We start from the raw sequence: 16,466 nt of genomic DNA on the forward strand, positions 1-16,466 counted from the left end.
TAATTTATCATAAAACCACTCAAGTATTTCCCTTGTTTTGCAAAATAGTCCTATGTAATTAATATTTTAAATTCTCTCAATTAAACCTCAATTTTAATTTATTTTTCAATTCTAATTTGACCCTAAATATTTATTTTACCCAAAAATTATTTAAAACTATAAAATTAATTTTTCTAAAAATATTTTTATTTTCCGGAATATTATTTCCCGATTTTTAAATAAAATTAAGCTAACTAAAAATTTACTAATAAACTCGATTAACTCTTAATTTTCACTCGAAACCCGGTAAACTTACCTAAAACTACTAGACCTATTTTTAGGTCACTCGTTCCTCTACTGATAACAACATACCCCTCAAATGGATTGGTTTTTTGGCCCACTTCTAATCGGCAACTTCTTTCGACATCTCGATGGTGCCTTTACAACCAAAGCTTTGATACCACTTTCCATGGGGCTAGAACTTTTGTCTCGCGTTCCATGCAGCATTAAGCAATCCTTTCGTTCCAAACATGCCTAAGTTAGCTTAACCACCAAACAATTAAGGATTCATAAAGAATTTCTTCAAGGCACCAATTTATATAGCGAAAGCAACATAGCCAAAAGAAGAGAAAGTTACAGAAAGCTATGCACGAGAGGTGTTTGAGTAAATGCTCTCAATTGTATTACTTTCTCTCAAAGAATACAAGAAACAATAAAGAATGGAAAGAATTACAAGTGAGAGGGAGGCTCTCTATTTATAGTTGAGCTCCCCCAAAATTGAAGGTCAAGATCTAGTTATATTGACGGATAAGATTAGTTTATCCCTAAAATCTAGGAATTTACAATATTACACAATCAATTTACATAATCAAATCCAATCTAATCTTATAAGATATGATTCTCCTCAATCTTCTAATATAAGTTTCCCTATTTACCAAGGTAGTCTATGTTGTCATATCTTCATCATTAGGTCACGCAGGCTTCAATCTGACAAGCTACTTTAACAACTCTTTGAATTGGGTCAGTTCTTGTGGGCCAAATGATCCCCTTGTCAATGATAGACCTCCATGAGATGCATTGTGTGTGATGGTCACGGGCTTTTTACTCAGCTTGTGACACTAAAGTTTGATTGAATCGGAATCAGTAGAGAAAGAATCACGTCGGGTTGTCACGACGTCATGTCGGTTCTCGTCATGACGATTTTGGCTCCTTTTTAGTAATTGCAGTTGCACTAGTAACCGTTGACCCTTGAAAAATGTACAGGCTACCATTTTTTTGTCCTCTCATTACAATGAGAGCTCCACGAGAGATTGTTACCACCGTTGAAATTCTTCTATTAAATTCTTTGGTGTGAAATTTTAAACTTTGTTAAACTATTCACTTGATAGTCATATAAGAACAAAAGTATTGTTGAAAACATTTATTATGATTTTTTTCCTAAAAAACACTTATTCAAAATTTCCACGATAAAATAAATTTTTTTGTTCGAATAGTATTCTTGAGAAAAATTGGCATCAGCATTTTGATTGAAATAGACTAACTAATGACATTATAAAAGTAGATGAACCAAATCATGTCAAAAGCTAAAGTATATTCTCAAGTTTTAGCATAGTCTAGAAGCTAAAATTGAAATTTAACCATTGTGGTATAATGTAAAAAGAAAAAGAAAAAAGACACGCAAATCTAAAAGAATTAGAAATCTGGGTGCCAGTCTCTAGGACTCATATTGTATTCAAATTATATAGAACCACATAATATTTTATAAGAGTTAACTATATCAACTATTTAGACTAATTAAAAATATTATATTATATTAAAAATTAAAATACATAGATTAAATTTAAAAAGTAAACAAAACTTGTTATTTAATTTTTTTAAATGAAAAAAAAAAAAGCAGTCGACCTACCACTTGACAAACCACTTCAAAATAGATGGGGAAAGTTCATGTTTGTTAACTTTACCAAAAGTGACATACACGTGGATTGCCACGTTAACATTTAATTACTTTTTTAAAAAATTAAAAATATTTCTAATATAATTTTTTTGTAATTTTAAAATATTTTTTTGAATTTTTAAAAATTAAAAAATTAATTAATTACCAATATGACATCACGTGGCAATTTATATATGTCAAGTTAACAAAAGTTAACGAACATTAATTTTTCCATTTATGTTAGAGTGAACGAACATTAACTTTTCCATTTATGTTAGAGTGATTTGACAAATAATATAAATTTAATAAAAATCTAGTTCTAAATTCATTATGATTAGAGTACATACCCTGGCCTACAACATTCAATTAAGTGCACATTATTTGTTAGAAAAATTAAATACACATTAAATTTTGTACCTATCAATTATATTATGTATAAATTATAAAATTAATTTATATTTTAAAAAAAATTTGAAATTACTACTGTAATCAAACAAATTATCATATTTGTAATGTCATGTTAATTTGTTATTTTTACATATTATTTACAAAAAATCAACTAATAAATTTAACGACTATCACTTGTGTCAAGACTAAAACTTTAAAATTCGAAAACTATAAAGACTAAAGGTGCTCGAATTAGAGAACTTGGACTAAATCTACAACTTTACGTTAGTTCAGAAGTAATAGTAAAATTTAACCAAATATATTTAATTGTTATTATTTAAGTCAAGATTGCAATTTAAAATTTATAAAATACAAGACTTAAAACTAAGTAATTCAAAAATTAAAAAAATTAAAATTGATTATATTAAATTATAGTTAATAATAAATTTAGTATTTAAATTCTTGTCGCACCACCAAACCAAATTATGACCCTACCAAATCAAATTAAATTATGAGAACTCAAATCATATCAAATTATGAAAACTCAGAAGAGACCCATCCAAACAAAATAAATAGGTTAAAATATATAATAAGTCCTATATTTTTCGTAAAATTAAAATTTAGTCATTGTATTTTTATTTTTAAAAATTTAATATTTCTATAAGGTTATTTTATTAAATTTAGGTTCATTATAACGTTATTTTTTTAGTTAAATTGCTATCAAGTGAGTTTTTTTATTTATTTCAAATTCAATAGTATTAACAATTGAACTTGAATTTAGAAACTTAAAAAATATAATGATTGAATCCCTCTAAATAAAATTTATGGACTAAATTGCAAAGTTTGAACATATTTTAACGTGATGGTTCTCGATCTAAGTAAAGTCTAACTACATTTCTTATAAATATTAAACGTTAAACTTCATCTTTATCAAAGATCCAAAGATCAACGAATGGAGAACGAACTTTACAATTTCATCAAGGTATGGATTTTAGCTATAATTTCCCTTTGTTATTGTTACTACATATCATCAAAGCTCCCCAAAGGCATTTTCAAGCTTTTTTCTTTAACCCCAATCTTCATCTTCTTCCTTTACCTCCCTCTCACCATCTCCTCCGTTCATCTCGTTGGCATCACCGCCTTCTTCCTCTCTTGGTTAGCTAATTTCAAGCTCCTCTTTTGTTTCGACCAACCACCGCTCTCACCACCACCGTCCAACCTTTTTCACTTCATTTCCTTAGCTTCTCTTCCCATTAAACTTAAACAAAAAACCCCATCTCAAAACAAATCTAAACCACCCCAAATATCAATCTTGTTTGCTATAAAAGTTATAATATTAGCTTTGCTTTACCATTGTTATAGCTACAAACAAAATCTCCATAAAAATGTAGTTCTAGCAATGTACGGTGCCCATGTCTACATTGAGCTTGAGCTCACCTAGCCTTGGCCTCAATCCCGGCTCGAGCCATGTTTGGGCTCGAGATCGAGCCACAGTTCAATGAACCCTACTTAACTACCTCTCTACAAGATTTTTGGGGTCGTAGATGGAACCTTATGGTTACTAGTATTCTACGACCAACCGTATATTACCCCATGCGCCGTATTTCTACTCGTTTGGTCGGATCAAGGTGGACTTCTTTGCCCGCGATCATCACCGTGTTCGTCGTCTCCGGCTTGATGCATGAATTGATGTATTATTACGTGACTCGTGTGGCTCCTACTTGGGAGATGACATGGTTTTTCATCTTACATGGGGTTGCGGTGGCGGTGGAAGTGCTGGTAAAGAAGGTGGTGCCTGTGAAAATGAGGTTGCACCCAGTGGTTTCCGGGGCGTGGGCTATAGGATTTTGTTAAGAAATGGCTTAAAATTGGTAGTGGATTGTTGTTGTTGGTAGTGGGTTGTTGGTGGTAGTGGATTAGTGGATGGTTGTTGGTGTCCATTTTCAACCACAAATCTTTGCCAAAGTTTTGGACAATTATGTCCTTGAACTCTCTTATAAATAGAGAGGTTCATTAGCCATATTCATCATCCCAAACCAAGAGAGAGCAAAGCTTGTTCTTTGAAAGCTAGGATTTTAGCTTTCGGGTTTTCTATAGGGGTTGAGAGTTGTGAGGTTCTCGGGTTGTGTCTTGAGTGTAAAACACTTGTAATCTTCATCTTGTTATAGTGAAATTTCTTTTCGCCTCTGCCCGTGGACGTAGGCATTAAAGCCGAACCACGTAAATCCTTGTGTTCACTTTATTTTTTCGTTCCGGTCAATTTACTTGTAGTCATATCGGAGTTCTCGAATCGATCCTTTCCGCAACAAATTGGTACCAGAGCGTAGTTGAAGGAGTGATAATATTTTCTGAATTGCCCTGTGACTGCAGCTTTGTCTGATCTTTCACATCAGGAAGAAAATATTATCATTCATTCAAAGGTTCCAAATTATGGCTACAAGTGTTTCATCGACTAAGTATGATGTCGAGAAATTTACCGGGAAAAATAGTTTCAGTTTATGGCGCATCAAGATGCGGGCAGTGCTGGTTCAACAAGGATTGCTAAAAGCATTGTCTGGTAAAGATAAATTACCAAGCACGCTTTCGGAAGAGCAAAAGGATGACATGCTAGAAAGAGCACATAGTGCTATTCTGCTATGTCTAGGAGATGAAGTGCTACGAGAAGTAGCGGATGAGAAAACCGCGTCCGGTTTGTGGCTCCGGTTAGAGAGCAAGTACATGACGAAGTCATTGACGAACCGGCTCTACCTCAAGCAAAGACTCTATGCCCTGAAGATGGAGGAAGGTACACCTGTTTCCCAGCACCTGGATAAATTCAATTCCATTATCATGGATTTGAATAATATCGATAACAAAATCGATGATGAGGACCAAGCAATAATTGTTTTGTGTTCTTTGCCTCCCTCGTATGAGAATTTTGTTGATACAATGATGTACGGTCGTGATGACCTGACTCTAGAGGAGGTGAAAAATGCCTTAAGTTCCAGTGAGTTGAGGAAGAAAATCACTGGTAAGGTGGTCGAAAACAATGAAGGCGAAGGCTTGGTTGCTCGAGGAAGATCCAAGGCAAAGGGTGGAAGTTCAAGTAAAAGCCATCCTAGATCGCAGTCCAAGAAGAGAATACAGTGCTACTACTGTAAGAAGTACGGGCACATGAAGGTAGATTGTCCGAAAAGGAAGGAGAAATCAGAATCACAGGAGCAACAAAATGATCGTGCGAATGTAGCTGATGCAGATTCTTCAAGTGATGCCGAGATCGTTCTTGCAGTATCCGACTCTTACGCTGGTGGGAGATGGATTCTTGATACGGGAGCTACATTTCATATAAGTACTTCGAAAGATGCATTCTCAACATACGAGAAGCATTCTGGTTCAGTACTAATGGGAAATGACCACGCATGTCAAGTCATGGGGATTGGCACAGTTCGTATAAAGATGTTTGACGGTATTGTTAGAACTCTAACTGATGTTCGGCACATTCCAGAAATGAAGAAAAATTTGATCTCTTTGAGTACGTTGGACAAGAAAGGCTTTCGGTACTCTGCTGAAGGTGGAGTTCTCAAGGTATTCTCGGGTGCTTTGACTGTGATACGTGGTAATTTGGAGCGGGGCCTTTACTTCCTCGATGGTTCCTCGGTTACAGGTGTTGCGGGAGTGTCATCATCAGATGATCTAGATTCTGACACCACGAAGTTATGGCATATGCGGCTCGGGCATATGAGCGAGAGAGGCTTATCGGTGCTAAGCAAACGAGGATTATTGTCTGGGCAGTGTACAGGAAAGTTGAATTTCTGTGAGCACTGCGTCTTCGGTAAGCAGACTCGGGTAAAGTTCAGCACTGGGATTCACAAGACAAAAGGCACAGTGGATTACTTCCATTCTGACCTTTGGGGGCCTTCTCCGACAATTTCTAAAGGTGGTTACAGATATCTGCTTACCTTTATCGATGATTACTCGAGAAAGGTTTGGGTGTATTTTCTGAAGAGCAAGTATGAGGTTCTCATCAACTTCAAGCAATTTAAAGCTTTGATCGAAAATCAAACAGGAAAGGAGATCAAGCGATTCCGGACGGATAATGGCTTGGAGTTTTGCTCAGGTGAATTCAATGAGTTCTGCAAAAATGAAGGAATAGTGAGACACCGCACTGTTCGTCGAACACCACAACAAAATGGAGTTGCAGAACGCATGAATAGAACTCTCTTGGAGCGAGCTCGTTGCATGCGATCAAATGCTGGGCTCGGTGAAGAATTTTGGGCTGAAGCTGTTAATACTGCTTGTTATTTGGTTAACAGATCTCCGTCAACAGCTATTGAGCTGAAGACTCCTGAGGAAGTATGGTCTGGTTCTCCTGCTGATTACTCTGGTTTAAGAGTGTTTGGCTGCCCTGCGTATGCTCATGTAAATGAGGGAAAACTCAAACCGAGGGCGAAGAAATGCATATTTCTTGGATACGGCCAAGGGGTGAAAGGATACAGGTTGTGGTGTCCTGATCCGGTTTCGTCCAAGTTCATCATCAGCAGAGATGTGACTTTTGATGAGTCATCCATGCTTCGATCCACCACAAATTCCCGGGAAAAGGAGGAGTCAGATAGAATGGGAGATCACGGTGTTGAGAAGCAGGTGGAGTGTCAGGTGGACGCTCCAATTCCTACGGAAGGTACTTCAGTCCAGGATGATCAAGTTGAGGTGCAAGATTCCGATGAAGATGAGTCACCTCAAGAAAAACCATATAGCATTGCCACTGGAAGAACGAAGAGACAAATCAAACCAAATCCGCGTTACGCTAATCTGGTGTCTTTCGCGCTCAGTGTGGCGGAGTCCATTGGTATAGAACCTTCCAGTTATAATGAGGCTGTCACGTGTGATGAGTCGGCACAGTGGGCAATTGCTATGAGTGAGGAGATAGAATCTCTTCACAAGAACCATACTTGGGAGTTGGTTAAGCCGCCAAGTAACCAGAAGATAGTTGGTTGCAAATGGGTCTTCAAGAAAAAGGAAGGCATCCTAGGGGTTGAAACAACTAGATTCAAGGCACGATTGGTTGCTAAAGGCTTCACTCAGAAAGAGGGGATTGACTACAATGAAGTTTTCTCCCCAGTCGTAAAGCATTCTTCCATTCGTGTATTACTTGCCATGGTGGCCAAGTCTGATCTAGAACTTGAGCAGCTTGACGTAAAAACGGCGTTCTTGCATGGTGAGCTCGAGGAAACAATCTACATGCGTCAACCAGAGGGTTTTACAGTTCCTGGTAAAGAAGACCATGTCTGTCTATTAAAGAAGTCTTTATATGGATTGAAACAATCCCCAAGGCAGTGGTACAAGCGGTTTGATAGCTTCATGATTCAGCATGGTTACACAAGATGTGACTATGATGCTTGTGTCTATCATCGGAAGCTCTCAGATGGTTCGCACATTTATTTGTTGCTGTATGTTGATGACATGTTAATTGCTTCCAAAAACATGTCGGAAATCAACAAGTTAAAGTCGCAGTTGAGTGGTGAGTTCGAGATGAAGGATCTGGGTGCTGCCAAGAAAATTTTGGGCATGGATATTCACAGAGATCGCAAGGCGGGCAAGCTTCGTGTGTCGCAGAAGAACTACATTGAAAAGGTTCTTCAACGCTTCGGCATGGATAAAGCGAAAACTGTGAGTACTCCGTTGGCACCACATTTCAAACTCTCTGCAGAGTTGTCACCACAATCTGATGAAGAAAAGCAGCAAATGTCTCACATTCCATACTCGAGTGCAGTTGGAAGCGTGATGTATGCAATGGTTTGCACTCGTCCAGACATTTCACATGCAGTTAGTGTGGTCAGCAGATACATGAGTTGTCCTGGCAAGGAACACTGGCAGGCCGTGAAATGGATTCTCAGGTACTTGAGAGGTTCTGCAGATTTATGCTTGGTATATGATCAGAGTGACTGCACTAGCAGTGTCACGGGCTATGTGGACTCTGATTATGCTGGAGATCTGGACAAAAGAAGATCTCTGACGGGTTATGTTTTCACTTATTCTGGAGGAGCCATTAGTTGGAAAGCTGTGTTACAGTCTACCGTAGCCTTATCTATGACTGAGGCGGAATATATGGCGTTAGCAGAAGCAGTGAAAGAAGCATTGTGGATGAAAGGTCTAGTAAGCAGTTTGGGTTTACAACAGGATTTCACTGTTGTATTTTGCGATAGCCAGAGTGCCATACATCTGACTAAAAATCAGATGTTTCATGAACGGACCAAACACATTGATGTCAGATATCATTTTGTTCGGGAACATGTTACGCAAGGTGACATTGTTATCAGCAAGGTTGCTACCGAGAAGAATCCTGCAGATATGTTAACTAAGGTGATCCCTGCATATAAGTTCAAGCATTGCTTGGACTTGATAGGTATTCGGGATTGATTAGCACCAGAGAGGCGTTTGGAAGAGGTGATCCAGTTCGAGGAATTCACTATGATGTTCAGCTTGGTAAATTTCAAGCCAAGGTGGAGATTTGTTAAGAAATGGCTTAAAATTGGTAGTGGATTGTTGTTGTTGGTAGTGGGTTGTTGGTGGTAGTGGATTAGTGGATGGTTGTTGGTGTCCATTTTCAACCACAAATCTTTGCCAAAGTTTTGGACAATTATGTCCTTGAACTCTCTTATAAATAGAGAGGTTCATTAGCCATATTCATCATCCCAAACCAAGAGAGAGCAAAGCTTGTTCTTTGAAAGCTAGGATTTTAGCTTTCGGGTTTTCTATAGGGGTTGAGAGTTGTGAGGTTCTCGGGTTGTGTCTTGAGTGTAAAACACTTGTAATCTTCATCTTGTTATAGTGAAATTTCTTTTCGCCTCTGCCCGTGGACGTAGGCATTAAAGCCGAACCACGTAAATCCTTGTGTTCACTTTATTTTTTCGTTCCGGTCAATTTACTTGTAGTCATATCGGAGTTCTCGAATCGATCCTTTCCGCAACAGTATTGTTTTATCGTAACAATTAGTAATTAAAATATATAGATATGTAATTTTTATCTCTCCAAAAGAGTGGTGCTTTGAACATGATAATGTTTTAACCATTTATCTTCAATGCAATGCAACATTTAAGGGTTTTTATTTATTTATTTATTTATTTTGAAGAAATTGCAAATTATTTCATTGTCTTCAACTCTTTCCCCCATCTGAATCTCTTAGCATTTATTTTTTGAACAGTTTTGTCACTGAAAATGGCGAAACATTGAGCTGGAATATAGATTTTTACGAGGTGGAAGATAAATAGTACACCCCTTGACTTGACCACGCCAATGACATTCAAAGCACCCTCAATTTTGCAGAAAAGTCCACGAATCCAGAAATTATTTTTTAAAATTAAACTGTAATTTTATTGCAGAAATTTTACCGTTTATTATATTAATCCCTATAAGTATTGAGTGAATTCTAACAGGCTGGAAATTTAATGGGTACTTTGAAGAGAAAAAATTAGGACATACTAACTTAGAGCAAACCATATATTCCTTCTTCAACAACCATAACATTATTAGTAACATAAGTTGGTAGCTGTCGGATTCTCTGAATTGAATTGAAGCCGACCCTTTTCTGCCATTTTCATAAAGCTCAAGCAATCGTGAAGTAATTACTTCCGATACTTACAGGTGAATTAAGAAAAAAAAAATTTAAATGGATTGAAATTGAATTATACAATTTCATAGAAATATTTTTGATATAATGCTTATAATTACTCATATATCCTTTGTAACCCTTAAATAGTATAAGAGGATAAATGTACTTGAACTTATGTCTTTTTACACTAATAATAATGCTCATACCAATCGAGTTAAGACTCAATCGGCCAAGTAAAACAAAATTTAATAAGTACTTTATAAAATAGAATTGTTTGTTTAAGCAATCGATAATGATGTTTATAATCATATATGTATATAACTGAGAACCCAATGTTCCATGAACAATTATAATTTATAAACCCCATAGAGAAATTCAAATAAAATAATCAATTTTTTAAATAAGTTTGAAATCAAACATTTCTATCTCACAAATTTAATTAACTCTCCTAAATCTTTATGTTCAAAAAACGCAAAAAAGAAAAACCCCTAAAAACTCTTCTTCTTTTTTAAGGCTCCAAATAAACAGGTAAAAGTGCACTACTTTTAGACCTTCTACAATGACCAATAGAAAAAAAAGATCTTCTCACTCTATTACTACTACAACCAGCTTCAATGGGGCTAACCTCACTCACTTGCCGGCCACCGTTCAACCTTATAGCTTCTTGTACCGCTAAATATAGCTGTCGATCCGCCGATGAATCCATTGAAATTGACCTTCTTATTGGTTGAATCACAAACTGTTCATCTTTATCTCTAATATCAATACATTCATCTCCCATACTACTCCCTTTACGGTACTTCCTTGTTTCTTTTTTCGGCAGCTCAATCTTCCATGGCGAAGCCGACACCGGTACGGGTATTGACCCATCCCCTGTTTGGTTGTTGTTAGTTATTTCAATCACAACGAAATCTTCATCGCCACTAATGACAGCTTCGTTATACGGATTGGGATCTCGTGATGTTGAGCTCAGAGCAATGATGGGGTCAAGTTGGAACCGATCATTAGATATACATATACTCGTTCGACAAAGTGGACAATTAGCATTGTTTTGAAGCCAAGCATCGATACAATCTATATGGAAAACATGGCTGCAATTCGGAATTATTCTTAGCTTCTCGTCTTGGTTGAATTCGTTCAAGCAAACCGCACATTCACAACTCTCTCCTTCATTCTTGAATTGAAATATCGGGATTTTCCTTATCACCGATTCATCGAGTCCTTTACGTTGTTCCGTTGCCGGCGAATAAACCATTAAAGTGTCTTCGGGTCGTCTTCGTGATAAAGAAAACCGTCTTAAAAGATCAATCCTTTGCCAATTGAGACAACATTTGATGACGAAGATGTAATAGCTGAGTAATAAGAAAGCTGTTGCTAAAATTCCTAAGACAGCGATGGCTATGATAGGGAAACTTGTATCAGATGAATGGGAATGTGAGCTTAAGATTGACTTACCTGGACTTGTGATTGGTGAAAGTGGTTGTGAGGATTGGATTTTGGTCACAAGATCCATTTAAACACACGGAAAAGAACAAGTTGTTCAAAGTTCAAGCAATGCAGAGAAAAGGGTTTATTTGGATCTTCAAAACAAATCAAACATACAAAGGTTTACACATTGAAAGAGGAGCAAAAAGGGGGTCAATCAAAGAGACATGTGAAAAGGGAAGAAGATGGAGAAGAGAGGGGGAAAAGAAAAGAGAAAAAACCAGGCGGGCTATAAATGAGGGAGGTGTTAGGGACAAGAAAATGGGTACATTATATGTTGAATTAAATGGATTTTTTTAAGGTAACTAAAAGTCCCTATATTATTGTATAAAGTTCATTTTAGTCATTTTATTAAAAATTGTTTCAAATTAGTCATTGTATATTAAAATTTTATTAAAATCACAACATTATTACAATTTGTCGTGAATTTGAATAAAATGTATTTTACCCAACTGATTTACCCATATAAAAAAGCTCAACCATCTTAAAAAAAATAGTGCACTTTTTAATCATCTCTTGCTTAAAAAATACATAATTTTTTTGGGATAGTTAGGTTATTTTATAAGCCGGATCAAGTCATGGGTAAATTAGTTGAGTATTATATATTTCATCTATATTATCTACAATTTAATAATAAATTATAAAGATGTCATGATTTGGAAAAAAATTAATACAGGAGAATTAATTTAGAGCAATTTTTAGTAGAGGGACAACAATGAACTTTACATAAAAATATAGGGATTTTTTATAAACTTTGACCAATTTTTGAAAAAGGAAACTTTATTTTAAGGGAAAGTAATTAAAAAATAGGGTCTGAAATGTGAGTACGTAGTTGGTGTGAAATTTTTCTATCAAGTTTCCACGACAAGTTTTCTGGCTTGGAAAAAAAAAACTTGTTTTCAGACTTTCGGTGTATCGATTATTGTGAATTAAAAAATAAATTATTTTTTGTTTAATTAATTAATTAAGTGACAGCAGGTACGGGGGAATAGAAAAATTGGGGGACTAAAATCGAAAGGATTGGCCCACTACTTTGAATTATAGAGTTTGACATGTATTAAGCTTGGGGACCAAGAATATGGGTAAAGTACCTACTAAGTCTCTTTATTGTAGCGACTAGTTTGAACTAATCCCTATATTAATTAATTAATTATTAGGATATTTATGGTTAAAATATATTATTCAGCTAATGTTTTTAAAGATTTTTTATTTGAAATATTTCCTTTGGAATTGAACTGACAAATGAGAAACATAGTTTTATTTATTTCTTTTTGCTAGTCCATGGATTAAATTAGGTTTTGATTAAATCTATTTTTCTTGACATAATGTTTAGGATTATCTATAGCCTCTCATCAACCTATAAATAGGAAGATAATGCGTTTTAGCACACTCGAACCCACATCATCCTAATTAGATATAAACTTGTAAAATTAAAATAAAGTTTGAGATAAGTAATTAACGAATAGTAGAAGAAAAAAAAACCTTCGATATTTTTGTTCACATTTCAAATGCTTAAACTAATAATTTTTATTTATTTAACATTGCTCTTTCTAAATAAACAAACAAGCAAATAAAATTGTGATGATTAAGGCTACCCAATAATAGTAGTAATAATTGAAGCAAAACAATTAATTGGAATCAATAGAAAAGGTTGGCATTTATCAAATTAATTTGGGATGTATAAGTATAAGGATTAATGCTTTTTCTAAGAAGTCCTTGACTTTTCATACACACTCATATTAGTTTTGTCAATCATCATCAATCATAAATAAAGGAAAAAGAGTTTCAAAAGTCACATGCAAGCCATCAAATATTTCTTTATAAACAAAATTGTCACATCAAATTAAAATTGAATTATTTTAAAATTTTAATAGATAAAAAAACATTAAAAATTGAATAAATTTTTTTTAATGCATGCGCTTCAGCGTATTCGAACCTATATCCTCCTACACTAACAATTATACTAATACTAATTAAATTAAAACTCAATCTACAATTGAATAAATCAATTAAATTAAATTAAAAATTAGTATTGTATGTTCATATATGCAAAGACAAGCAAGTTTCAAAATCATAAGATTTGAACTCTTGCATTTAAGTCAAAGGATTTTCTACTTCTAACCATTATTTTTTACACAATCGAGATATGATTTGCTTAATATTTTAAAGACATCTTTATATAAAACATTTTGATATATTTAAATATTTTATAAAAAATTAATTGTTGATTAATGAAATAAAATAGAATAAATTGGTCACCTTCTATAATCAACCTTGTGTTTACACCATAAAAATTAAAAACTTAAGCGACACGGTTTGGGAAAAGTTAACGTTCAAATTCCAAATGTCCTAAAATAAATTTAGACATTTTAGTACACAATAATAATACTATTATTGTTGGAATTAAATCGGTTAGATTAAAAATTCAAACTAATCTTGAAGTAAATCACTCAAAACAAATAAAAAATTATTTTTATTTATAATTATAGGACCGATTGTTAGATAAGTTGAATCGGGCATCAATGATTTGATCATCAGATTGGCTTTTAAAACATTGACAATAGCCCTCTCTACAATGGTACTTTTATAATAGCATTTCATTATAACAATCAATTTTGTTGTACAGCCTATTTTTATATTTTATTTTTCTTCTTTTTGTAACAACTTTCTATATATAACATAACAATTAATAAAGTATTAAATATACTCTTTATTAAATTTGTTTTCTATAACAATTTCTTATCTCAAATTTTAGTAAATTAATTTTATTTCAAATATAATAAAATTTAATTAATATATTATTTCATTAAAATATTTAATAAATGTAAATAATTTTTAATAAAATAAAATTATATTTGTAAAATTTATTAAAAGATCATCTAAATCTCAAATATTGTTATAGATATGTAGTAATTTCTTTTTTGATAACCTTCAAAATTTTGATAAACAAATAAAATTATTATTAAAGAGGACTAACAATGAGATTCAAGTCTTTACAAGTTTGAAAAATTAATCCATTTTAACATCTTATCTTTTTTAATTGGAAAATAAAATTGAAAAAACAATGGTCAACAAGACCCTATAAAAGGGACGTGTAGCGACGTAAAAATTTTGGTTTGGGGTCGCTAAATTGTGGCGATTTATTAGGAAATTGGAAATTGAAATTTGGTTTTAAAATAAACCGGAAGTCGCCACCGATCCTTTTTCTAGGTGTGATCGGACACCTATTAGATTTTTCTTTAAAAACGAGGAAAAGGCCGAGTTAAGGTCTACGTTAAAAGTCAGAGAAAAATTAGGGTTCGGGAGTCGGTTACGCGCGAGGAAGGTATTAGCACCCTCGCGACGCCCAAAAATTGGTATCTCCTAAACACGTGTTGTCTTGACTTTTAAAAATACGAGTTCAATATTAAAATTTAGTCGTGATCCAATTAAAAGAGGACGAGGGATTTTAGTTTATTCCGGTTTTTGAGAAGGATATGCCGTTTTAACACGAGTCAATTGACGTTCACCCAACATAGCGATGAACTCGATGACTTAATGTTAAATCGGTACATTTCCTTGATTATTGAAGTGAATAAGAAAACATGGATAATTTTTCGAAATAATGTGAAGCAAGCTGATATGAAATAAACATAAATAAATGGAAGAACTATAAACATATTTGAAACAAATAACAAATATTACAATGATATTGGAAAATAATAACCGCGCATGCAAGATCAAATGCAATGTTAGCATTGAATACGAGAACGTAAAGAGAATACGATGAATATACACATGAAAATAATTAAGAGTATATATGTAAAATATGTATATATAAATATTAATGGTATTAGAAAGATATATAAGATAATAAAAATATATAACTAGTAATGTTAAATATATATTCATAATATTTACATATGTACATAAAATAAATATTGAGGAACACATGCACCTAAAGAACATATATATACCAATATATATAATAATATTATGAAAGGGAACGAAACAAATAATGCATAAGATTAAAACGAAGTTTTGAAAAATTATTACCTATATACATATATAATAAAAATGGATATATGAAATGACATGAGAAATATACGTATGAATTTAGTATACAAAACTAACAATTAAATAGAATCATATACATGCACGGTATTAAAATGTATATACATACATAATAATAATGTTGGGACGCCTATTAATAATATTACATAAATATATACATATATGTATAATAATGATGAAAATAATAATAATAGTGAAAATAAATAATATAATAATAAATATAATGTAAAAAAAGGAAAATAAACGAAAAAGGATTAAATCGGAATAAGAACAGAATTTCAGGGCGAATTTAAAAAGAAATAAAGAAATAAATGACTAAAATGGACACGCGTGAAAACAACGAGGACCAAAAGTGCAATATTCTCTATTACCAAAACGCAGCGCAGCACGGAGGGACTAAATTGATGAACGGGCAAAACTCTGGGGCCAAATTAAAATATTAAAAACCTGATTGTAAAATAGCAAAAATGCGGAAGGGCCGATCGCGCAATTAGCCCTTCCGCTTTAAAAAACACGCGGACCCTGGCCGGACGGGTCGGGTCGGATAGGTCGGGCATGGTCAAAACGACGTCGTTTTGGGGCTTAAGTGTAGCCCCTAAAACAACGTCGTTTTGGAGGGCTATATAAGGCCTAAAATAACCAAAAAAAATCATTTGGGGAGAGGGAAAGGAAAAAAAGAAGAGAAAGGGAAGAGAGAAGGGAGAGAGAAGAGAGGGGAATCCGGCCAGGGGCCGGTCACCGGACGGCCACCGGAGGCTCGCCGGCGCCGACGCCGGCCACCGCACGCGGTGGCCGAAAAAGGTAAAATTTTTTTATTTTTTTTGTTATTTATTCTATTATTTTATTATATTTTTTGATATATATATGTGTATGAAATCGACCAAAAAACGAAATTAAAATAAAAGAAAAAAAACAATCACCTTAGGTCGGTTCTGATTTTAGCTTCTGATTTGTTGATCTTGGTGTTTTTTTGTTTGTCTGAATGCTACTTCTATCTTTAAACACTGATTGAAATCACTATATTGACTCTGAAAATGGAGT

The 16,466-nt window shown here is 34.0% G+C and overlaps 1 protein-coding gene and 1 pseudogene across 1 annotated transcript; one reads left to right on the forward strand and one right to left on the reverse strand.

Moving 5' to 3' along the window:
• The first annotated feature begins 3,248 nt into the window (after window positions 1-3,248).
• Window positions 3,249-4,153, forward strand: LOC107932781 (probable long-chain-alcohol O-fatty-acyltransferase 5; annotated as a pseudogene).
• Window positions 4,154-10,267: 6,114 nt separating this feature from the next.
• Window positions 10,268-11,621, reverse strand: LOC121227840 (RING-H2 finger protein ATL16). Its single transcript, XM_041110691.1, has one exon. The coding sequence runs from the start codon at window positions 11,398-11,400 to the stop codon at window positions 10,396-10,398; it is 1,005 nt and encodes a 334-aa protein (XP_040966625.1). The 5' UTR covers window positions 11,401-11,621; the 3' UTR covers window positions 10,268-10,395.
• Window positions 11,622-16,466: the final 4,845 nt, after the last annotated feature.

This window comes from Gossypium hirsutum, chromosome A04, assembly GCF_007990345.1.
Source record: "Gossypium hirsutum isolate 1008001.06 chromosome A04, Gossypium_hirsutum_v2.1, whole genome shotgun sequence".
Classification (NCBI taxonomy): Eukaryota; Viridiplantae; Streptophyta; class Magnoliopsida; order Malvales; family Malvaceae; genus Gossypium; species Gossypium hirsutum.